This window comes from Dendrobium catenatum, unplaced genomic scaffold (assembly GCF_001605985.2).
Source record: "Dendrobium catenatum unplaced genomic scaffold, ASM160598v2 fragScaff_scaffold_1373, whole genome shotgun sequence".
NCBI lineage: Eukaryota > Viridiplantae > Streptophyta > Magnoliopsida > Asparagales > Orchidaceae > Dendrobium > Dendrobium catenatum.
Genome location: NW_021319835.1, coordinates 554,207 through 578,337, shown reverse-complemented (window position 1 = coordinate 578,337; position 24,131 = coordinate 554,207). Strand labels below are relative to the sequence as shown.

At 38.5% G+C, this 24,131-nt stretch overlaps 2 protein-coding genes across 3 annotated transcripts; one reads left to right on the top strand and one right to left on the bottom strand.

Moving 5' to 3' along the window:
* Positions 1–675: 675 nt before the first annotated feature.
* Positions 676–2,301, top strand: LOC110112228 (probable tRNA-splicing endonuclease subunit Sen2). 2 transcript variants are annotated; one of them, XM_028699715.1, is made up of 3 exons: positions 676–756; positions 899–1,660; positions 1,894–2,301. In XM_028699715.1, exon 2 carries the CDS (start codon positions 908–910, stop codon positions 1,628–1,630), a length of 723 nt encoding a protein of 240 aa, XP_028555548.1. In that variant the 5' UTR covers positions 676–756; positions 899–907; the 3' UTR covers positions 1,631–1,660; positions 1,894–2,301. The 2 variants fall into 2 exon arrangements, with proteins under 2 accessions (XP_028555548.1, XP_020700036.1); XM_020844377.2 differs by lacking the exon at positions 1,894–2,301 and having other exon boundaries at positions 899–1,684.
* An 11,048-nt stretch (positions 2,302–13,349) lies between these two features.
* LOC110112229 (phosphoglycerate kinase, cytosolic) lies at positions 13,350–21,928 on the bottom strand. Its single transcript, XM_020844378.2, has 6 exons — positions 21,426–21,928; positions 15,795–15,872; positions 15,441–15,701; positions 14,831–15,148; positions 14,570–14,728; positions 13,350–13,838 (listed from the first exon to the last, which is right to left on the bottom strand). Exons 1-6 carry the CDS (start codon positions 21,846–21,848, stop codon positions 13,629–13,631), a joined length of 1,449 nt encoding a protein of 482 aa, XP_020700037.1. The 5' UTR covers positions 21,849–21,928; the 3' UTR covers positions 13,350–13,628.
* Positions 21,929–24,131: the final 2,203 nt, after the last annotated feature.

Here is a 24,131-nt window from a genome sequence, read left to right as displayed (position 1 = left end):
TTTACCCACAATCAAAAGAGAGGCTGCTTATCAAATGTGTAATTGAAAAAATAAATTTTTACAACCAATAAATGACACATTTCCACATCAGAAATTACTCAAATAAATAATTAAGAATATTTCTAATGTCTCATTTGGTTGCTTAATTGCAGGCAAAAGAATGCCTAAAAAAGTTAATCTTTTGTATATGAAATTTAAATTATTATTATTTTTTAAAATTTTAAGGAATTTCTAAATGATAAAACTTATATATTTTTTTAAAACACAGAATATTGTAAAATTAACTATTTTAAAAAATGTACCCTAACATGTATATATTCAATAAGTTCTCCTTCGCCATCTTTTAAACAAAAAATAATATTTATTAAATAATAAAAACAGTTTATCAAATTTTATTATTATTTAAAAAAAAAAGTATGCCTATTTAAATTTCACAAATATTTCATCACTTCCTCATCATAATATCCGACACGCGATTCCTACTTCGGTCGACGGTTGCCGGCGCGCCTTTTGTAGGGCCGCTCCACCGTCTCTTTTGGACACTTCCCTTCTCGAGATCGAGAGGAACAGCCGGCAGCTCGGGTTATACCACGACAACGTCAACCTCTCTCTCTCGCTGTCGCCAACCTCTCCATCCATACTCCCACCCTCGCATTCTCTCTCTTCTACTAAGGTCACCGGAAGTCCACCTACGCGGCGACCTAATCCTACGCGGCGGAAACAAAATAGGCATGACTGAATAACAAAGCCCACAAGGTGTTTGATAAAATGCTTGACTAAACAGCTATATTTCTTTTGCATTCTTCTATCTGATATGCATGTCCCTCAAGGAATTTGGGCTCTTTATTTCGTATTCTGAAATTTATCATTCAATTAAGCTATATATTTTTTTTCATAGAACTTTCTAATGGAGTTAAGTGGCTCAAGATGGAAGGGGAAGGGCTTTGCTGACATTGCTGCAGAGAATCCCATGTCTGAAATTGTGAGGAAACTCAAATATTTTCTCACTCAATCAAAAGAAACAGCTATGCTTTCCGGCTGTGTCTCCCTCCTTGAGGCAAAGACAGAACTTGCAGACCTTTTGAACCGCTCTTGCTTCGGCCGCCAGATCACCACATCAGAGAAGGCCAACCATTGGTTTCAGCTGAGTTCGGAAGAAACCTTCTATATGCTTCATGATCTCCAATCCTTAACTATCATAAACCAGACCGAGAGCCCTCTCAGTGAATTGGAGCTATGGAATTATATGAAAGTTAACAAGGAAAGATTTCCAGAGCTCTACATGGCATATGCTCATCTCAGAAGGAAGAATTGGGTGGTTCGAACTGGAGCTCAATATGGTGCGGACTTTGTGGCTTATCGTCATCACCCAGCTCTTGTGCATTCTGATTATGCTGTGGTTGTTCTTCAGGAAGGTGATGGCATTGTCCAGAAGAATGGGAGACTGCGAGCTTGGTCGGATTTGCAGTGCAGTCTTCGAGTGAGTGGAAGCGTCGCGAAGACATTGCTTGTTCTTTTTGTCAACAGGAATGGAAGTGATGGAGCTTTCCCTTCTTGTTTGCAACATTTCAGTGTTGAGGAGAGAACAATCACTAGATGGGTTGCAGAGCAATGCAGGGAGGACGAGTGAAGCCTTATACTTGTGCTCGCCATCTTCATTGTAATGTTGAGTAATTTGGATTCAGGCAAACTTATTATTCATGGTTGTAGAGAAAGAGTTTATCGACTTAGACTTCGTTTGGGACGACTATCTTACTGCTTCTTAAAATAAATTTTTAGTATAAAAATTTAAATTTTTATACTAGAAAGTTGCTTTAAGAAACATAAAATACTTTCATTCATAAGTTGACGGAGAAGCGTAATCCGGTCGATTGGGTGTCTTAATGATCTCAGGTGTCTTAGTGATCTCATTGGAGATCTAGAATATATATATCTTACGGGGAGAACCATTGGAACGAGTTTTGGATTCCTTAATCTCAAAGCATCTAAGAGAGTAAGGTTTTTCGAAAGGATGAATGATGGGGACATCAGATCGTGGAAGGTTTACCAGAGACGTGGTCGCCGATCTACGGCCACGATAGATTCATTGTATTTCTGATTATGTCATGTACTGTTTTTATTTTCATGTCGTGTACTTTGCTTATTTTATTTATTTTCCGTTGTACCCTTCTAGTGAATGGGTGTTGTATGTAAGCCCCGAGGGCATGTTAGTCTTTTATTTCTTGAGTCTTTTATACTAGGCTATTTATAGCTCATTGTTCTATTTTCTGAGTAATAAATGATTATTATAAAATTTTCCTACACTTGTGTTTGAGAGTTTTTGGAGAGAACTTTGGAGAGATCCCTAGAAGAGGGAGATTGGCGTAATACCCACCAACCTAGATAAGTCGGGTTCGTGGTTCCTTTCTTGTATCTCTTTTTCTTTCTTCCTTTCTCCTCCACCCCACCTTGCCGCCGGTTTCCCCACCTCACCCGAGCCCCCTCCTCCCCCTTCAATCCCATGGTCCAACCCCTTACCCGAACCCCCAATGCCGCCGGTCCCAATTCCCTAGCTGCCGGTCAGACCCCTTCCATCCCCTCCCTCCATTGCTCCACCTTGCCAAATTGGGATTGACATCATTGGGGCTGATTTGAAATTCAAATTCAAGCAATTAGAATTTTAAAATCTTTCCTAAGTTAGTCAATCTATTTTTGGAAAGTTTCTAAACTTAAACTATTTGAAATTTAAATTAAAATAGGAGTTAAGTAATGCTTTCCTAAAATCCAGAATTTAATTTAAGCAAGCTTGGACACTTGGTATTAAACCCCAAGCCCATGGATGCCGCCGGCCTCCCCTCTCTCCTAGCCCATTAATGCTCCCTTAATTATTTCCTAAACTCAAGTCTTCCTTTAGAAAATAATTCCAAATCCTATTTCCCCCTTCTTGGCCGAATTTTTCAAATCCCCTAATTCCTCAAATCATTTCCTAAATCAAATGATTTAGGAAAATTAATTCCCCACCCCCAATTGTCCCGCCGCCCCCTCTTTACGCCCCCTCTCTATCCAACCGCCTCTTTCTCTCTCTCTCCCTACACTTAATTCCTCCACCGGATTTGAAGGATTGGATTCTCCTCCTAGAACTTCAATCCTTGTTTTCTAAAATCTGAAATTTCACTTCAGATTTTTGGAAAGGAACTCGTTCTTAGCCTCTTCCCGATTTTCCCTTGGAGAGAAACTTCTCTCTCCCGAAGAGTCAAGAGGGTAAATAATCCTTGGAGGACTTGCTAACTAGCACCTATGAATGGCAGATCCGGAAACTGAATACGGCTTAACCTTCGACGCGGACGGCTTCACTGATATTCTCCAGTCAACCTTCTTCGATGTGAATACAAGAGTTGATCATACCGTCGAGGACTACCTAGAGCGTATTCTTGACACCTTAGTGGAGGAAATCGATGAGCACTTTGAAGGCGTCGAGTGGAGGATCTCCACCGCTCCTTGACGATAGGTTATCTTTTCCCCTTTTAATATATTTCTTTAATCTAACTCTCTCTTGTGCTTGATTGTAGTCACGAATGACGACTCCCCCTACTACTACTACTAAGCTTAGTAAACGTAGGGTTTTGAGCGTGCCTTTATGCTTACTAATTTTCATTGTTAGATTAGGGATTGTATTGATACTACTACTTCGGCATCAAGTGATTTACTAATTGATTTTGAAAGTTTTTCAAACTCTATGGTTATATAATTTAGCCTAAGCGGGTGTGACCCCTTTCTTGTTTTATTCATTGTTTTAGAATGCTAATGGTGTCTTCTTTGTTATTCTAATCAAGAGTTGTGCAAATCTTTACATGACATTGCATTCGTACGTAATCCTGCATCAATGAATATTGCTTTTAAAAGACAAAGGATGAGGAGCTTCAATAGACAAAGGTGTTTCTCTTAATTTCTCAGCTCATCTCTGCCTCAAGTTCTGTCAATATTGCTTCTATTGATATGTCCTTAGTTTTAGATTTAGCAGTAACAAACGATATTCATCTTGAGGGAGAATTACATGGCAAAAAAGAAAAAAAAACCTTAAAGATTGATTATTTATTTTTATTCATATTGTATATGTTTTGATTTCGAATGTATATATTATCCATATCAAGATTTTGGCACGCTAAAGAGGAACATGTTACCACTTATTCTATTCCTGAACTTTCTGTTATTTTGTTTTATTCTCCACCTTTACTTTCACCTTTTTGTCCATTTTTTTATTACACTAGTACAGTCTCACTTTTAGGAGGATGAGATCGATATACTATGAAAAAGGGAGGACAAATGGAAAATACATATAGCAGAGAAGGAGAATTGGAGAGGACAATTGTTTTCATCTTAGCAAAACATGTTTAAATTTATATAGTTGTATAGTATATATCTGGATTAGCTTCACCGTTGTTTTGTTTCCTTCTGGATGTGGAGTTGTTGGACTACTGTTGCCACATCAAGTTGGTATCAAAGCCCCATGATATGGGAAAAGACAATGATAGAAGGAAGCCATCGGGGAGCTCCCGATGACGATCGGAACTCAGATGCATTGTGGGTAACGCAAAATAACATGGCAAGGTAACTTGCCACTCTGAATTTGTTTTATTCACCGTGGAAATGAGGCGAGAGTTGCAGGCTATTCAACTAGGTGGAGGATTCAATCCAAATCCTCAGCAAGCACATCCAACAAACATACCGGTTGCGCCTCGCGGCAACATGATGCCGGAACGTGAGATAAGAAAGAGACCATAAATGTTCCCAGAATTATCGGATTCTGATTGAAAAGAGCCAAAGACATGAAGGCGACATATGGAGGTTACTGATTCTGAAGGCGAGGAGTACCTTGTTCAACCACCACAACAATGACTACATCAATGACCATAGAGACAACCCAACGAATTTTGGGTTAAACTGGATATCCATTTCTTTGATGATTGCATGCACATTGAAGATTAGGGAAAGGTCAATGGAAACTTTCTTTGAGTGTATGAACATTGCACTCAAAAAACAAGTGAAAAATGCCGCCTGCCAGCTGAAAGGAGGTGCAAGTGCATGATAGTTGTAGTTGTTACAGATGTGACACCATGAAGAAAAAGGTTGTGTTCGAAGTTGGTATCAAATGAAACAGTTTTTACATGGTCATTTTCTAACCACCGACTTTGAGCAAATGCTCTACATGAGAAACATCAGCATTGTATACAAAGAACTCGCACCGCCAATGAGTACACGAAGGAGTTTTACAGGTTTAGTGCTTGCAATGATCTTAATGAATCGAACCATCAATTGGTCACTCGTTATATAGGGAGGCTGAAAGAAATAATTCAAGACAAGCTGAAGTTGAGTTCTGTTTGGTCTCTTTCACAAGCCATTAACTTTGCTTTGAGGATGGAAATGCAACTTTATTAGACACTCCCGAACTCACTCTCATTAGCATCAATTGGGCAAGTCGGTCGCTGAATCCAAACTCCCAACACCTAGAAGTAAGCCAACCCTTTTACAAGTGCAACAAAGTACACACAAAAGTAATCCGACAACTAATGCCACAGGGACGGCCAAACCCTGCACTACGACTAAAGACAACTCATATTCAAAACCAACTACATTAAAATGCTAGGTGCTTCCAACCAAGTCATAAATCGAACGAATTTCCGCATCGACCTCAGATTTAGGTTGTTAAAAGAGAATTTGAAGACATCCTAGCTATGCCAAAGGATGGTGAAGTTGCTGGAACTGAAAACATTGTGGTTGATGAAGAGGAGGCTGTAGTATGTGTTTTAGAGAAGTTGCCCTTAGCCCCATGACAACCCATCAACTCCCAACGCAACTCAATTTTTCGAACAAGGTACATTGTTAACGGGAAGGTGTGTGAATTGTTAATTGACAATGATTACATTAAGAACATTGTCTGGCAATCGCTGGTTCATGCATTGCAGCTAAAACCTACCAGACATCATCAACCATATAAAATCATATGGGTCAAACGAGGTATTGATATTCCTATTACAGACATGTGCAAACTTACACTATCTATCGAAAAATATAACTCGTGTGAAGTCATGTGACTTGCTTGAGATGGATGTTTGTCATATCATCCTGGTGTCTCCTTGGCAGTACGATAGTGGAGTCTTATATGATGGCTGACAAAATACATACCCGTTTGATTGGAAGGGAAAACGTCTTTGATTATTACCAAATTCAATTGAACCAACTCCCAGTACTCCCAAAGGAAAAGTTGTCCTTAACTTTGAGTATGTATATACACTTATGCATCCTAGCCATGAGACCTTCAAGCTATAGGCTTTGGTAGCTACTGAAGAACGTACCAACAACTCTATTACTCAACCACCTGAGGTAATTCAAGCCTTAAGCAATTTGAAGACATCAACCCATAATAACTTCCGCTTGGTCTGCCTCCTCTAATGTCCAAACAACATCATATTGATTTCATATATAGGGAAGTGTTGCCAAATTTAACCCACTATGGAATGAGCCCCAAAGAGCATAACATACTACAAGAATTGGTTGAAGACCCAGCGCAAAAACAAGTCATTCAGCCGAGCTTAAGCCCTTGCGTTGTTCCAGTCTTAATTGTTCCAAAAAAAGATGGTTAATGACAAATGTGTATAGACAGTCGTGCAATCAATAAAATGATAATAAAATATCATTACTTGATGCCTCGTTTTGATGATTTGCTAGATAAATTGACGGGTTCTAGCACTTTTTCCAAACTAGACCTCCGTAGTGGGTATCATCAGATTTGCATCGGCCCCAGTGACGAGTGGAAGATTGTTTTTAAAATGTGACGCGGTCTATACGAGTGAAAAGTTATGCCTTTCAGGTTGTGTAGTGCCCCTTCCACATTCATGTGTTTGATTAAAGAGGTATTAAAATCATTCCTAAGTAAATCTTGTCTTGTTTATTTTGATGATATCTTGGTAAATAACAATACCATGGCAGAACACATGGACCATTTTACTCAAATTTCCACACTTTGAGAACCCATAAACTATATCTCAATATATGAAAGGGTGAATTTGTTGTACCCAGAGTTTACTCCTTGGGTTTTATAATCATGACAAAAGGTGTTGCAGTAGATCCACGAAAAGTTTCGACTATAATGGAGTAGCCAGTTTCTAAAACTTTATTTGATGTGTGGGGCTTTCATCGTCTTGCCAATTTTTACCGACGTTTCATCCACGAGTTTAGCATTATTATGGCTCTAATTACTAATTGTTTAAAGATGAAGAGTTTCAGTTGAAATACATAACAACAAAACAATTTTGAAGGTAATAAAATTGCCTTGAGAGTTCAACTCATGTGTTGGCATTGTTATATTTTGAGAAACCATTTCAAGTGGACACCGACGCCTTAGCAATAAGTGTTGGTGCTATTCTTTCTCAGTTGGAACGGTCTTTTGAACACTTTAGTGAGAAATTTAGTCCGGCTCATTAAAAGTGAAGTGTCTGTGAGCAAGAATTGTATGTTGTGGTCCGATCACTCAAATATTGAGAGCATTATCTTTTACACCAGGATTTTTTGCTACTTACTGATCATCAAGCCTTACAATTTATCAATATATATATATATACTGAGGTTACATGCCTAAAATATTTAAAGGAATTATACTCCCATGATAGTGATTTTGTATAAATTTGGCAATGATGTTCTATTGTCAATCATTGAGAGGACTATTCAATACAACATGGTTTTTTTATTCAGGGGGAACATGCTCTGTGTTCCAAATTCCTCATGGTGAGAACAACTAATTAAGGATGCACATTGTGGGGGACTAGCAACCACCTTGGTAGAGAAAAAAACACCTTACAACTTCAGGCACACTGCTTTTGGCTGAGATTACATAGGTGGGATGTGAGAAGATTTATAGAACGTTGATATATTTGTCAAGAATACAAAGGCACTCAACAAAACATTGGCCTCTACAATCCTTTACGAGTTTCATATTTGATCTGGGAGGACCTGAGCATTGACTTCAAGCTGGGATTGTCGAGGACAAAGAAATGGACCGATTCCATTCCGGTCATGGTAGATCAATTCTCAAATAAGGCTCATTTTATAGCATGTAAGCGAACTTTCGATGCAGTCAATATTGCTTAATTATTCTTTTAAGAAATAGCATGGCTTCATGGATACCACGTAGTTTAACCTCTGATTGCGATGTAAAGTTTATTAGTCAATTTCGGAGAGCATTGTGGAAACAATTATGCACTAAAATCAATCTTAGTTCAGCATATTATCCATAGTCCGATGGCCAAACAGGGGTGGTTAATCACACACTTGGCAACATGTTACATTGCTTGGTACAACGACATCCAAAATAGTGGGATTATGTGTTAGTACAAATATAATTTGCATACAATTCTATGACAAACCGCTCTACAGGTTGCAACCCTTTTAGTATTGTATACACGAAGATGCCTAATCATTTGTTCGATGTTGCTGTGATTCCCAAGTGCCGTCATAGCACAGTTGAAGCATTGGCTGCCAACTACAAATCTATTCTTGAAGAGGTACATACCATAATCTAATGAAAAATATAAACAAAGTTTTTAATCCTGGCGATTTAGTCATGGTTCGCTTACACAAAGAAAGGTTTCCCGTCAGCACTTATTCCAAGTTAAGCCCACATAAGATTGGATCTGCTCCCATTCTTCAATGCATCAATAATAATGTTTATGAGGTTGATCTTCCATCCCACATAAACAACTCATCATCTATCTCCAACATCATTGATATATATACTTATCATCCTCCTGATGAGCTGACACTGACGAACATTCAGATAATAACAGAACCTCTTGCAACCGAGGGGAACTGATGCTTGGCACACTTAAGAGGAACATCTTACTACTTATACTATTACCTAACTTTCTATTATTTCATTTTATTCTTCACTTTTACTTTCAGCTTTTACCTCTTTTAATAGAAGAGAAGGAGAATTGGAAAGGGCAGTTGTTTTCATCTTAGCAAAACCGCTTTTAATTAATATAGTTCTATAGTATCTCTTTGGTTTAGCTTCGCCATTGTTCTGTTTCCTTCTGTGTGTGGAGTTGTGGACTACCGTTACCACATCAGATTTTCTAGCTAACTCAATTAGAATTGGGATATCTATTTTCAGCACTACAAATATTTTAGTTGATAAACGTAGCTCAGTGATTATTCTATCCCCAATTGTCTTCATAAATCTTAATTTAACCACTGTTAAGCTTCGAACTAAGCATCATATCATTGGTGATTTAGGTGGACATACTATAAATATTTTTGGCACATAAACTCTTTCAGGAACATTGGGGGAACCATATTTACAATCAACTCTTCTCATCGAGTTCATATTAGTAGACATTAGTTCAATCTATGGCGCAATATTCATCCCAACTTGAAGATCAAGTTTCGAACAATATCTGGAAGCTCTATTATACAGTTTGCCCTTCAGAAATGCAGCAGGAAATAAAAAGAAAGAAACAGAAAAATAATTAACTTGACTAACTTCTTCTCTTAGCTTCTTTCTCAGCTTTCCTCCTCGCCCTTACCTCTCTAGAACTTGCTGAAGATATGAAACCGCCACCATTAGCTTCGGAATCCGACTCCTCCAACTCTTTGAAAGATTTCTGTTGATGAGAAGAAGCGTCCAAGTCAATGCAAGTAAAGAAAAAAATTGAACTTATGAGAAATCGGTGTGGGTTTAGGAAGAGAATAGTACCTCACGCAGCTCGGCAAAGCTTACGGCGTAAAAGGTAACAGCGGCGGCGGCTGCTATGCCGATGATGGGAAGGGCAATTTGCCCTGCGTCCATACCTATGAGCTTTCCTTCTTATCCAAAACCGGAAACGTTTGGTCGGTAGTCCTATGAATTATCTTTTATCAAATTAGTTGTGAGCCTGCTGGTTTTTTTGTTTTTTAGGGGGGAGGGGGTGATTTTAGTACAATAATGATTAAGGGTATATATATCACAATAGTACCTCATTATTGTACTAAAATCACAATGGTATATATACAATAGTACCTCATTATTGTTAAGGGTATAAATAAAACCCTTTCCTTGCATGTTGCTCGTCCCATCATCCCGCACGCATATTCAATCTCTTTGTCCTCTGTCATACATCACCGATGAAGCAAATCACTCATCGTAATATCCTCCGCTCCACCAACCCCCTTTATTATGACTTGTCAGTCCTATCATCTACATTAAACGTTGGCCTCTTTGTTCATGAACATAACCCTACCGTTGCTTCATCTTTTACTTGTGGCTAGTCCCATCTAGTGAGTTTGTTTCTTTGTCATACGCATGTGGTCGACCCCAATGTTGTCTGGCCCAGCTAGATTTCATGGCAACTTCCTCCTCTCCTTGGTGGTCGGGAAAGTTCAATGAGGATTATGATGAGGTGTTTGCAATGCTATTAACATAACTTAATGGAATATCATATTGCGTAAATAGTGAAGTTTGAGTGTTAGGTATGTAAATGATATATATTTGAGTGTTAGTTATGCCAATTCCCCTATTTTATTCTATGGGCATATAAATACATATAATAAAACTCATATATATTTAAATGTCCAACATATACATGATATATATCTTTCACTTTAAATAAGATAATATTTGTGATGCTTTTATTGTGATTTAGATATTTGAATGATATGTAAATAAGTATAAATATGATGATAGATATATAAATACATAAAAAAATTATTGATATCACCTTTAATTCTATCATATTTTTAAAATTTTAATATCCAAAACTTCCAATTTAATCACATATCACTCTCTTTAAACTTGGATCCCAAACTCTTCAACACCGGCTTCACCCCTTGTGTTATTTTTTAAGTTATTTAAACATGTGAGTGTATATGAGTAAATATAAAATGTTAGATGATAGATATGTAAATAAGATACTAATTAAGGGTTATGCATGTAAATCCTTTTTGTTGGATCCAAGTGATTCAGAGGATTAGGGGTATTAATATTTGACATGACCCGAAAAATCGACCCTAAAATTCTAGGTTAGGGTCAACCCAGGCCTGAAACGGGTCGGATTCGAGTTTAGCAAATCGACCCAATTCAAAAACCGGTGGGGTTTGAGTTGACCCAACAACCTGAAATTGACTCGAAAATCCATTTTTGATCGGAAAACCCAAGATTAACCCACTTTTGACCAAAAATCGGATATTGACCCATTTTTTGAACCGAAAACTAGCAATTTTTGGTCTGTCTCGGGTCATGTTGGGTTGACCCTGACCCAAAGCGGGTCAGGTTCAGGTCCGAAAACTTGACCTGTTTGTCAAAATAGGTCGAGTTTGAGTTGACCTAAATAATGCCGGGTCAATTTCACATTATACCCGAACCTGACCCGTGACCCGAAATTGACACCCCTATGATGGATGATACCCAATTTTACAACTTACAAGCATACAAGCTAATAAACTAAAATTGAGAACTTATAGTAAACTTGAAAATAAAAATATTTTTGAGGCAAGCATTTTAGTAGCTTAATAATATCTTTGAAAAGTAAAATAAATATTACACTTTTCTTTAGCCTTTATTGTTTCCTTTGTAGATTTGGACTTCCTCAAATAATCTCCTCTCATATCAAGAAAATGATCAAGTCAGATGTCCTTCATCATCCATTTTTATTAGGAGATCAGCAAATATGATCACCCTTTATTGCCCTACATTTTGCACTTCATATCAAAAATCATTTGATGTTTGCCAACTTTTGACATTTGCCACCCATTGATGCCTAGTGCTCACCTTGTATGCCCAATTTCTTATCTTATTAGAAAAACTATCAAATTTATTTTCTATCATCCTTTGACTCTGATTTTCCGTCTCAATTATTTTTCAATTCCTCTCAACCGTCTATGTTTGCTAGCCACTAATGCGCAACTCTCATCCTCTTTGTTGTTTGAACTCCCTTCCTATTAGGAGAACAATTAAGGCTTCATTTTGGACGACTTTATTACTGCTTCTTAAAGCAGCTTTTTAGAACCAAAGTTAAAAATTTTGTAATTAAAAGCTACTTTAGGAAGCAGTAAGATAGCCGTCTCAAATGAAACCTAAATCGTTTGCCCTTCATTGCTTGACTTCTAACATTCATTATCAACTATCATTGAATATTAATCACTCATGACACTTTGGCATTCCAAGATTCCTCTTACTACCACCACATGATACGTCTCGCATGGCCTAATCCTATTACATTATACTAATGACATCTTGAATTATGAGGAAGATATTCCTTATAACATTTTACTCACACTAATAAAATTATTTTAACTGGACAAGCCAAATGATTATGTCTTCCCAAAAATTTCACTTAAAAAATTTATATATTTTATGTGCTGTACTCGTAATTGATTCGTGAATGAAACTTTTTTTATAATATTAAAGAAAATAATCATAATTTTATCCTATGACAATTTATTATTTTTAAATTTTCTATAATAAATAATGCTTACTAATAAGAAGAAAGATGTCCAACCTTTTTAATAAAAAAATTTATGATACTCATATTTCAACCATAATAATTTTAATTTTACAACTACTGTTGACCCCAACCATCGAAAGTGGAATCATGACTTCTTATTCTAATGTGTGCATAAGAATTTAAATGAGTCGAGTCGAGTTGAGTTTGAGTCACCTCTGAATTTAATTTAATTTATTAATCAGTTTTGAGCTCAAGCTCCAACTTTATTTTACGACTTCTATCCAGTTCATGAATTAGCTCGTTATTATGAAAGAGAGAAAATAAATATGATTAAAATAATTATTATAATAAAATGATAAAAAAACATTAGTTATTTAAAAAAAATAAAGAATTACTTAACATAAAAAAATAAGATATAAATTTTAAATAACTTTGTACCTAAAATCCTGAATGATAATATATTTTAAGCTCATTCTATATTAATATTTTTAAAATATGCCGGCTTGCAAGCTAACTAGTGAATTCAGTGCTGGCTCAAATTTGATTCATTAGCTCTAGTTATTTTTTGATTTGAGCCCGAGCCGGTCCATGAGTCAGCTTCACTAACTTACACAGGACCAAAAAAAAAAACTCGGAGAATGTGAAGAGAAATCCTGCAATACAAATTATAATATATGCTTGGCATTAGGAAGGGAAATACTTTCACAAGCAGTCAAATTCATTTCAAACTAAATGCCTATTCTATATAGGATTAATCAAATCTTCTGGCATATCATGATAATACTTGCTTTAGAGATTCAATAATCAAAATTTTTGAAAAATCAGACATAGAAAATCAAATAAACTTCAGAAGGTTAAAAAGGCTTGAATGATAAAGCCAACTGAGGTTCATTGCTGTATGCTTCTCCCCCAAAATCTAATCTTGCTTTTATTTCCAAATGGACTTTCATAATAACAAAACCAGTTACAAATAAAGGTGAAGTAGCAAAGTCTACATAACGTACAAGTTCACTCAGGATTTTGTTCTTCCCAAATTCACAGCAGGCTATATAGATGGACAGAAAAATAATCCTCATTCTCGTAAACCTCAGAAGATTAGCTACAAGAGGCTCTTAAATACTAGGAATCTTTAAAAAAATATAATAAGTAATTTTGACGAGAGAAGCAGAACCTGGCTCAAGCAGCAACTGGAACAGCTTCATCAAGAGCGACAACTCCGGGAAGCTCCTTGCCCTCTAGCAACTCCAAGCTCGCCCCACCGCCGGTAGAGATATGGCTCATCTTATCAGCAACTCCTACTTTCTCAACAGCAGCTACAGAATCACCACCTCCGATGATGGTGGTTACACCTTTACCACTAAGCTCCGCAAGCTTCTTCGCAATTGCCTGCAATTGAAGAGAGGCCATATTTAATATTTCCCCAGAGTTTACAGGCTCCTTCCCTGAAATTAATATAATATTTACATTTATTTCATAAAGGGCATATCGAAAATTTTATTATATTTGGGCTGACAAAATTTAAATTCTCCTCAATTAATAGTGAAATCTATAACGATAACATGACATAATCAGCAATCAGATGAAATATACATAAAATTCTCCTGTCTTCTCTAATAATCTTCTTTTATATGTTTCTAATTTTTTGTTTATTTTGTTCTTTGTAGTTGTATGGGTTTTGTCTACTTCCCAGTGCATTAGTAGTATTAGGGGTGTCAATATTTGACACGACCCGAAAACTCGACTTGAACCTAACCCGAAAATTATGGGTTAGGGTTCAATAATTTGACCTGTTTCAAAAATCGGGTTGGGTTCGGGTTGACCCTTTGACTCGAAAATCCGTTTTTGACTCGGCAACCCGAGTCTGACCCGTTTTGACCCAAAAAGCGGAGATTGACCCATTTTTGAACCCGAAAACTAGCAGTTTTTTGTTGGCACCGGGTCATTCGGGCCGTGTCAGGTTGACCCGAACCCGAAGAGGTTCGGGTCCGGAAAACTGACCCGTTTGCAAAAAACGGGTCGGGTTCGGGTTGACCCGAATAGTGCCGGTTCAGTTTCCGAACCCGACCCATGATCCGAAATTGACACCCCTGGTAATATTGAATGAGATGATTGTATACCTCAGTTCCAACTGCAAACTTATCAAATTCAAATACTCCCATAGGACCATTCCAGATAACAGTTTTTGTGGCATCTAAAGCATCGCTGAATGTTTTAATTGAATCTGGGCCAATGTCCAAGCCCATCCAACCGTCAGGAATGGCTGATGATGGCACAATCTGAGATAGAAATTCAACCATATTATCTGAGAATTCCAAAATTTCTAGTCAATGACAAACATTTTATTCTGCAGTTAAGAAAGAATGGAAAGAAAAGCATACCTTGCTATCTGCGTCAGCTGCGAACTTATCAGCAATCACCACATCAGTAGGCAATAAAAGCGAAACTCCTTTTGATTTGGCTTTCTGAAGAAGTGATGTTGCAAGATCTAGCTTGTCATTCTCTACCAGGGAAGAACCTACAGAAAGTCCCTGTGCCTTGTAAAAGGTGAATATCATGCCTCCACCAAGAAGAAGGATGTCGACTTTCTCCAAAAGTGATTCGATAACACCGATTTTAGATGAGACCTTTGAACCACCCACAATAGCAGCAAAAGGCCTCTTCGGGTTTGAAACGGCTCCATCCAGGTAGTCAAGTTCCTGAAACAATGGATAACTTCTTTTGGAAAAGATATAAAATGCCTAAAAACTTAATGCAACTAGAATGCTTTATTATAAAATTTGAATTAAAAAAGTGAAAAAAAGAAAATATTTTAGTAAATAAAAAGCTTTACAATCCAGATGACTAATTGAATGATATAAGAAGTATAAAAATATGCGAGAATAGGAAACAAAACCCATTTTAAGTGATAGTAAATTGCTAAATTGTCAAACATCCATTTTAGTTAATGTTTCTTTTAAAACCAATAATAAATCTAGTAGAAAAGCTCACCTTTTGTAAGAGAAAGCCAGCAACAGAGGGTTTCAAGAACTTAGTAACTCCTTCAGTTGATGCATGTGCTCTGTGTGCCGTTCCAAAAGCGTCATTCACAAAGAGATCAGCCAAAGATGCAAGCTTCTTTGCAAATTCGGGCTCATTCTTCTCTTCTTCCTTATGAAAACGCACGTTTTCAAGCAGTAGCACACTGCCATCTGGAAGGGAAGCAACCAGTTTTTCAACCTCAGGGCCAATGCAATCATCAGCCTTCTGAACCTGATCAATAATGGCAACAAAAGAACTAAAGATTGTGATTATAATTAGCCGGATCACAACCAACGTCAATATATGAATAGGAAAATATCATACCTTTATCCCGAGGAGTTCAGATAGCCTGGGAACAAGAGGAGACAAACTGTATTTAGGTGTAACGCCCTTAGGCCTGCCCTGAAGTCCATATATAAATGAAAAATGAAATATTATAGTCAATAGCTCAATTCCTTCGAAAGTTTACAGAAATTTCTGACATAAGAGATCGATCTGTAAGTGCTGATTGCATTCATTCAAGCAAAAAAAAAAAAAAAAAAATATATGGCATGATCTAAATTGTCTGAAACAAACAACTAGAACAAGAGCTATATAATTCGTTTTAAAAAGGTATAGATTGCTGGAAAACTTATTTTCGGATCCTAACGCAAAATAGAAGTGAGCCCAAAATTACTTATTCTCTGCAGACATACATCCTTTTGTATGTTGTTCATATCTCCTTTAGTTCTCCTCGTGGTTTTCACGTTCTTCTGAAAGAAAACCTCACCCAATTACATCAAGTAGATTTAATTATGCATGAAAACTCAAACCAGCATTCCAAGTAACTGTTCCTTTAGACTTAGAGAATCATGGAGGTGTAATTTTCAACTTCCTTGATTCTGGATGCTTTTTCCATCAGGGTATGCAAGCATGTAGGAATAATTATCCATGAAGGTAATTCCTAACAACTCATTGAATTTTAGCAGTAGATATTTGACCAAAAAATATCCAAAAATTAGAGAATATTTATTCATGAAAGCTAAACTCCACACCTTAACAAGAAGCCTAGATCAGCATACTCTAATTCTTCGTTTCATTGCTAGGTCTCCGTCTCTAAATGAATCAGGGTTTGCCACCACTTTGTATGCTATCAAACCAAATTTAAAACTGAACCAATTAACAAAACATGAAACTAAAACCAAAACTACAGTTAAAGATATTATAGCCTGGATCGTTCGGTCTAGGATTTCACGTAAACCGACTGCCCTCTCCCGTTCCCTTTCACGAACCACGATCAAAAGCCAGTCCAGGTGTTCCACACAAAGCCGCAACTTGCGAAACCCAACCAACTCTTGCTTCCGCATGCGACCGAATAAAGTAGGTAGCGATCCTCTCTCTAACCACTTGATTCTTTCCCTAATTGATTGAATACTACCGTCTATAACATCCCTCTCATGTAATTTAAACCTAATAGGAAACCTAGGACAATGAATCTTCATTTTTTTTTCTCTACGACAGCAGTTGTCTAACTTTCTTTTCTACTCTTTTATTTCTTTCTCACAATAACAGCTCTTGACGAACTCTTCTCAATCTCCTCTCCTTCTACAGTGAGTTTTCCTCTTTCTTCTTCTTATGTTTTTAATTCTTTCAATTCTATGGGAAGGCTAAATTTTGATTTGCATCAAGTTTTGAATTGCTTTAAATTTCTCATTGGGAGAGTTTTATCTAGCTTTAGAAAGAAGCCTTATTTAAGTTTCATGTTCCATAGGTCTAACTCTATGTTATCTTATTGACTTGATTTTTTATGTTAAATGTATATATTTACGATCAAGTTATATAAGCGTTATATTTTATGCATTTGATTCCTTTAGTATTATCATGAATATTAAATTAGGAATTTTGTTCTTAGGATCTTCGAGTCGTTGTCCTCCTAGCTTTGATGGGTTAAAAATCTAATAGACTTAGAATTTTGTGCGCTCGCCTAGAAGTAACTGCTATTTATTTTGATGTAAGCATACCCTTCCTTATTAAAGGGCATAAATCTGTGCTATTTCTAATTTATCAGTCCTATTATTACTGATATATCATCAAAAAATTATGTTGATCGGGCACGAATCTTGAAGAAAAATCAAGTTGGAAAACTTCAAAAATTAAATCCGGGATTATTAGAACTCCGATTTCAGCAAACTTATAGTTGAACTAAACGTCTCAGAAATACGAACCCAACGACACTAAATTTGACTCAATCCGAGCCAAAATGAGTCCAGATCAAAGACCCAAAGTACATTTGGAAGGTTCAAACCATAATTTGGATTACCAAACGGTCTCCAAATGTGACATGCTTATAGTCGAATCGAGCGGCTCGATGAGACGAATCCAACGAGCCCAAGATCGCCAAATTCTTATATCATTAAGACATTCAAATATCTAGTAAACGATCTATGATCAAGGGAATCAACATTAGCCGTCCATTAAAACCACTACCAATTTACCCCTGATCTTCCTCCTATTTACTGGTCATGCTACTCTCAACAAACTATAAATAAACCCCTCATTTCTCATAGAAAGGGACCCTTGAAGGGGGAGGAGGCCCAAGCAAGAAGAGAAGGAAAAAAAAAAGAGAAATAAGAGAGAGCTCTCTTGTCACCATACTCTTTCTCGACCACTGTCGGAATTCCACTCGGCAGCCTACTGACGTCGGAGTTCTGCCCAAACGCCAACTGACGCCAGAGTTCTGCCCGAAGGCCAACTGACGCCAGAGTTCTGCCCGACAGCTGATCGATGCTGGAGTTCCGCCCGCTGTCGGACTTTTACCCCATGCTAGGCCTCTGCTCGTTGTCGAATTTCTACCTGACGTCAAACCTTCGTCGGACTTCTACCTATGATGCACCGACACGGACACGGCGACACGGACACGACACGACACGGACACGGGACACGGGACACGACAATTTTTAAAAATATAGGACACGGGTACGGCGTGGACACGGCATAATATTTTTTTAATATAATAATTTTTAAAAATATAGGACACGGACACGGCGTGGACAGATGTCTCTTTTGAACCTTCACCTAATCCACCCCTGCCAGTAGCATAGCAACATATCCCAATAATAAGACAACATGAATACAACAATATACAGTCTGCGGGTGCCCAAGGGGGCGCTGCCCCCTGGCAGGGTTCGACCTGCCCGGTCAGGTTGCGGGGTCAAGGGCAGTACCAAGATATACTGAGTAAATTGTTTGTATGGGAAGATACCGAGTGGTACCGAGTATGTACCTAGCAGTACCGAGCATATACGTAGCAATACCGAGCAATTACCTAGCGGTACTGAGCGGTACCGAGCATGTACTAGCCAGTAGCAACGCCATGTATGTAGCGGACGAGCATGTACTGAGCAATATCGAGCATGTTATTGAATGCGGTACCGAAGCATGTACTGAGCGGTACCGAGCAATGTAATGAGCAATACCGAACGCCATAGTTACTGAGCAACCGAGCATGTACTGAGCGGTACGAGCATGTCTTAGCGTATACCTCATTTAATAACCGGACACGCGTGTCCGATTTTAATTTTAATTTTTTTTTTAATTGCGACACTCCAATGCCGTGTCGGACACGTGTCCATGCCGTGTCCGACGCGTGTCCGTGTCCGACACTGCATACCCTCTCTAAGTGCCGTGTCGGTGCATCATAGACTTCTACTCGACGCCAAACTTCCGCCCATCACCGGATTTCTACCCGACGGCGAACTTCCGCCTGTCCGCCGACTTTCGTTGGACTTCTACCCGACACCGAAGTTCCACCTGTCGCTGGACTTCTTCCAGTCACTGGACTTTCAGTGGACTTCTACTTGACATCAGACTTCCACCCGTCGCCGGATTTCTACCTGACGCTGGACTTCCGCCCGTCGTCGGACTTCTGCCTGTCGCTAGACATTCGTAGGACTTCTACTCAACGCCGAACTTCCGACCTCCGTCGCCAACCTACTACGGTCCTTCTGATCTCCTTCACCAGACAATAGTTTTTATGACTATTGTCTCATACTAACTACGGTCCTTCCGACATCTATTGCCAGATAACGATCTTTCCGACCTTCGCCGCCTGCCGACTACGGTTCTTCTGACCTCCATAACAAGATTGTGGTCCTTCTGAATTTTGTCGCCATACAACAGTCTTTTCTAACCACTATCGCCCACCGACTACAGTACCTCTGACCACCGTCACCAGACTACGGTTTTTTCGACCTCCGTCGCCTGCCGACTATGGTTCTACCGACCAAACAGATGTATCAATACTAATTTTTTCAAGTCTCATCATGTAACACACTCTATATGATGTATATTTGTTACATCAAGCTAAGGCCTTCCCCCAAGGAAATGCCTCATTTGTACTCGACTGCAAATAATAGTGGATTCATTCAAACTGGGCCAGACCCTATAGACTTTCTCCTTTTCAGGGTTTTCCAAGTAAAAATCTTTGTCTCTTATTAATATTGCACCCTCTCTCTTATCTGTATGTGTGCTGGATCTTTGTGCAAAGCTAAGACGTTAAGCTTTATATTTCTCTATCGTCGTGATATTCCATGACACAACAATTACAATATATATATATTACATTTTTATACACATGCTCTAATTGAATGCAATGAATATTATTATTGACAATTCATATTTTATTATGAAAGAATATTCACCATATTGAAACTATAAAAAATCATTAAATGATACTTCTAAAAATTTTGGAAAATCATATGCTTTGCTGCATTGATGTGTATGTCGTTAGAACCCTATTGGTTATTGGCTTGTCGAGTCTGACGGGCCCTCAAAGTGAACACTCTACATGAAATACTGGATTTCCTCGGGTTGGTATTTAACTTCCCGATGATGGGTTTTCATAAACAAATTATAGTATATGCATATGAATGTTAAATGTAATTGGACATGCATTGAAAATGATAATGACTGATAAGTCATTTGAGGTACAAGTATACCTTTGTAAGCATTGAGATGATTTGAAATTAGTAGTTATTTGGCATATTCACCAGCATATTAAAATTTGTTGTAGGAGACATGGCATGTCATTGTTACTTTGATATAATGATGATAGGTTGTTATTCCCACTTCTTGGTTGTTTACATTGCATGCCCCACTCATTTGACATTTATGTTTTGATAGATAGGAGTTACTTACTGAGTTTAATTTATCAAGCTCACCCGTTATCACTTCTTATAGCATGCCCTTCAAGTGTTTTTAGCATACTGTCCCCATAAGAGCAGGGTTATCAGCAGTATACTGTTTTTGGTATTTTATATTTTGTAGTAAATTTATTGTGTGTTTGATTTTGGGGGTTGTGTAATTTCTTTCTTGTTATTTGTTCTACTTATATTCCTTTTGGCTTGTATCAGAAATTCAAAACTATTGATACTTGATGTACTAGTAATTTGCATTGTTTTTATTAATGAAATGATCTCTTAATTTCCCTTCCTCGGTTTACTCTGGTGTATACATATTCTGTTAGACCATTTATATATTCATGCTTCACTTTATGAATACAAAATAGGTCTTCATATCTCTTCATTGGGTCTCTTATTGTGGGGGTGTACCCCCTTCCAGATCTCGGTGTGACAAAGGCAAACCAAATCAAATCAAACAAATATTTTTGGTTTAAGAACATGCATCTTAAGGAATTTATTTTTCAATTTCGGATAGATTCAATTTGGTTCACTTTGGTTTTAAGTGATTTTCAACCATTTGGGATGGTTTGATTTGATATTTTTGTTCTATAATTATAATTGCTAAAAATAAAGTTTGACCACATCGTCCTCATATTACCAAATGAAATGCAGCAATCAACAAGGTCCCAAATCATCTTTTCCAAATTAGGGCATCTCAACACATAACCTAGAAGAATCCAATAACATTAAGACATCAAGAAAAAAAACAGGAACATCAATGGGGAGAGAATCTAACCAAGTGACTCGATAGAATGACCTTGGCACCATTGCTCAATAGATGCTTGATAGTTGGCACCGCTGCCCTGATCCTCGTATCATCTGTAATGTTCTGATTCTCATCAAGAGGAACATTGAGATCCGCGCGAACGAAGACCTTCTTCCCCTTAAGATCCTCCGCGGTGAGCTCCCCGACGCTCCTCTTCGCCATCGTGGCAACCCCCCTTGGCCCCCGCCCGCTCCGTCCCGCCACCTCCCTGATTTTAGAGGCCACGTGGGCCGTTAGAAGTGAGTCTGCCGCTGCACCGGCGAAGCCTAGACGCCGCACCGGAGATCTCAGCACTACGGCAGCAGCGGCCGGTGCAGAGAGACGGCGACTGGATGAGGAGGAAGAGGTTGAGGGTAGGAGTGAAAAAGAGGCCGGAGATGCCGCAGAAGCCATAGCTAGTGAGCTTGCGGAGGATGGAGAGGGAAGGTTTTGGTCGAATTTTGTGTTATGTTGATCCTTATCGCATATATCAGTGGCGAGAGGCCGTGAGCGCGCGTGGGGCTTCAAGTGCAGAAGAATGTATATGAGCCGCACGTTGTAGATTGCAACTTCAAAAAGTTTATTGTCATTATCTTGTCTCACAAGTTTGATTAATTAGTAGGGCTAAGCGTGGAAGTGAGTCTAGACTGCTCAAGCTCAACTCCATAAAAAATTTTTGTGCTGAGTTTATTGAGCTCGAGTTGAAACTCAAATTCATATATTAAATGAGCTTGAATTCAAATTTGATAAGACATAGCTCGTGAGTTGACTCGTAATTATATAACTAACATGATTAAAGATGACAAATCGTCAAAAAATTATCTTGATCCGGCACGAATCTCGATGCAAAATCAAGATTGGAAACTTCCAAAATTAAAATTGGGATCATCCGAACTTCGATTTCAGCAAACTTACAATCAAACTGAGCATCTCAGAAATACGAACCCAACGATACCAAAATCAACTCAATCGGAGCCCAAACAGGTCTAAATCAAGGGTTAGAAGCACTGTTGAAAGGTTCGAACCACAATTTAGATTGACAAACGGTTTACAAACATAATGTTCTTATACTTGAATCGAGCGGATCGACGAGACGAATCCAAAGAGCCCAAGATCACCAAAATCTGACATCACTAAGACATTCAAATGAACATCAAACGGTCCATGACCAAAGAATTCAACATCGACCGTCCATCCAATCACTCCCCATTTACCCTTGATCTCTCACCTATTTATGGGTCATGCCACTCCAGAAATCTATAAAGACCCCTCATTTTTCTTAAAAAGGGATCCAAGCAAGAAGAGAAGAAGAGAAGAGAAGGAAAAAGCCCCTCTTCGACCACCAATGGAGTTTCGCCGGACCACCGTCGGAGCTTCGTTGGACCACCACCTAAGGCCCTCGCCTTTGCTGCATCACCACCTGAGGCCCGGAGTTCTTCCAGAACATCACCTGAAGCTCGAAGTTCTGCAGGACCATCACATGACACCCAAACTTCTGTCGTACATTTATTACTTGTAATATGCTCGCCCTTGGAGGCGAGTCAGCCCATTGTAACCAACTTAAGATCTAGTAGTTGTTCTGCCGGACCATCACCTGACACTCGGACTTCTGCGTACATTTATTACTTGTAATATGCTCGCCATTGGAGGGGAGTCAGCCCATTGTAACCAACTCAAGATCTAGTATAATCATTTCCAACTTGGCCTGGCCCCATGATTTTTCTCTTTTTTTAGGGCTTTCCACGTAAAAAATATTGTGTTCTATGTGTGTGAGCTGGATATTCGTGCAACGCTAAGACATAGTATTCTAACTCTACTGCCGCGTATATTCTAGCCCGCAGCAATTTGGCGTCGTCTATGGGATTACCAGTCCCACTATCCTAAAAGCACCACTACAATGAACAACAGGTGCAGTAATTGTATCTTGGGAGCCTCCTGTTCCAATTCACATCAATACCAGAATCAGTCCTTGAATTAGGGACGCGAGATATCTGCCTCTTTTTACCCCGGTGGCCGAAACCCTACCGAAGAAGGGACTTCAGGACCATCCCTGAAAGATCGTATCAGAAAGATGAAGAAGTCTCAGAATGAGATCCTTCAACTCTTGCGAGAGACTCGAGGACCGGCACTAGCACCCTAAGAAGATATTCTTCTCCCTCGAGATCCACGAGGATTCCAAGATGTTCTTCATGTTGAGGTTCCCCTTCCACCGCCAAGGATGCACCATCCAATACATCCAAATAATGAATTTACTGACATGGAAAGCTTCACCCATCCTTCGCACACCGGTCGCTAGCATCACATTCCTCCAGACGTCCATGAGGACTTAGCCCAATAGCACATCGCCGATCTCTCCCGTAATACCCTATGACATGAATTACGAAGACTAATCCGAGAGGAGTTCCCTATTGGAGATATAAGACAATCTCTTCATCAACGAGACTTTCAGGAGTCATCACCCCTAATTGAAGACATCCTTCAACACCCCATTCTGGCAAGGTTCGAACTACAAGAATGCCATCCCAAATGAAGCCTAAGATGGCCTCAAACCTATATCAATACTTTATAGCTGCTAGGCGCTCCATCATTATGCCCAGAAAGAAAATCCTCAATAATTTGATGAGCCCTCTGAACTTCTGAAGCATTTTCTTTGATATTTCAACAATAATTTTATCAAAAACACCTCTTGCTTTGTGT

Coding starts and splice junctions, on each gene's coding strand:
- LOC110112228 (XM_028699715.1), top strand. CDS start 908: ATGGAGTTAAGTGGCTCAAGATGGAAGGGGAAGGGCTTTGCTGACATT.
- LOC110112229 (XM_020844378.2), bottom strand. CDS start 21,848: ATGGCTTCTGCGGCATCTCCGGCCTCTTTTTCACTCCTACCCTCAACC. Junction 15,149..15,440: donor CTGGCTTTCTCTTACAAAAG/GTGAGCTTTTCT, acceptor CCATTGTTTCAG/GAACTTGACTACCTGGATGG. Junction 13,839..14,569: donor AGTTTGCAGTTGGAACTGAG/GTATACAATCAT, acceptor CTTCAATTGCAG/GCAATTGCGAAGAAGCTTGC.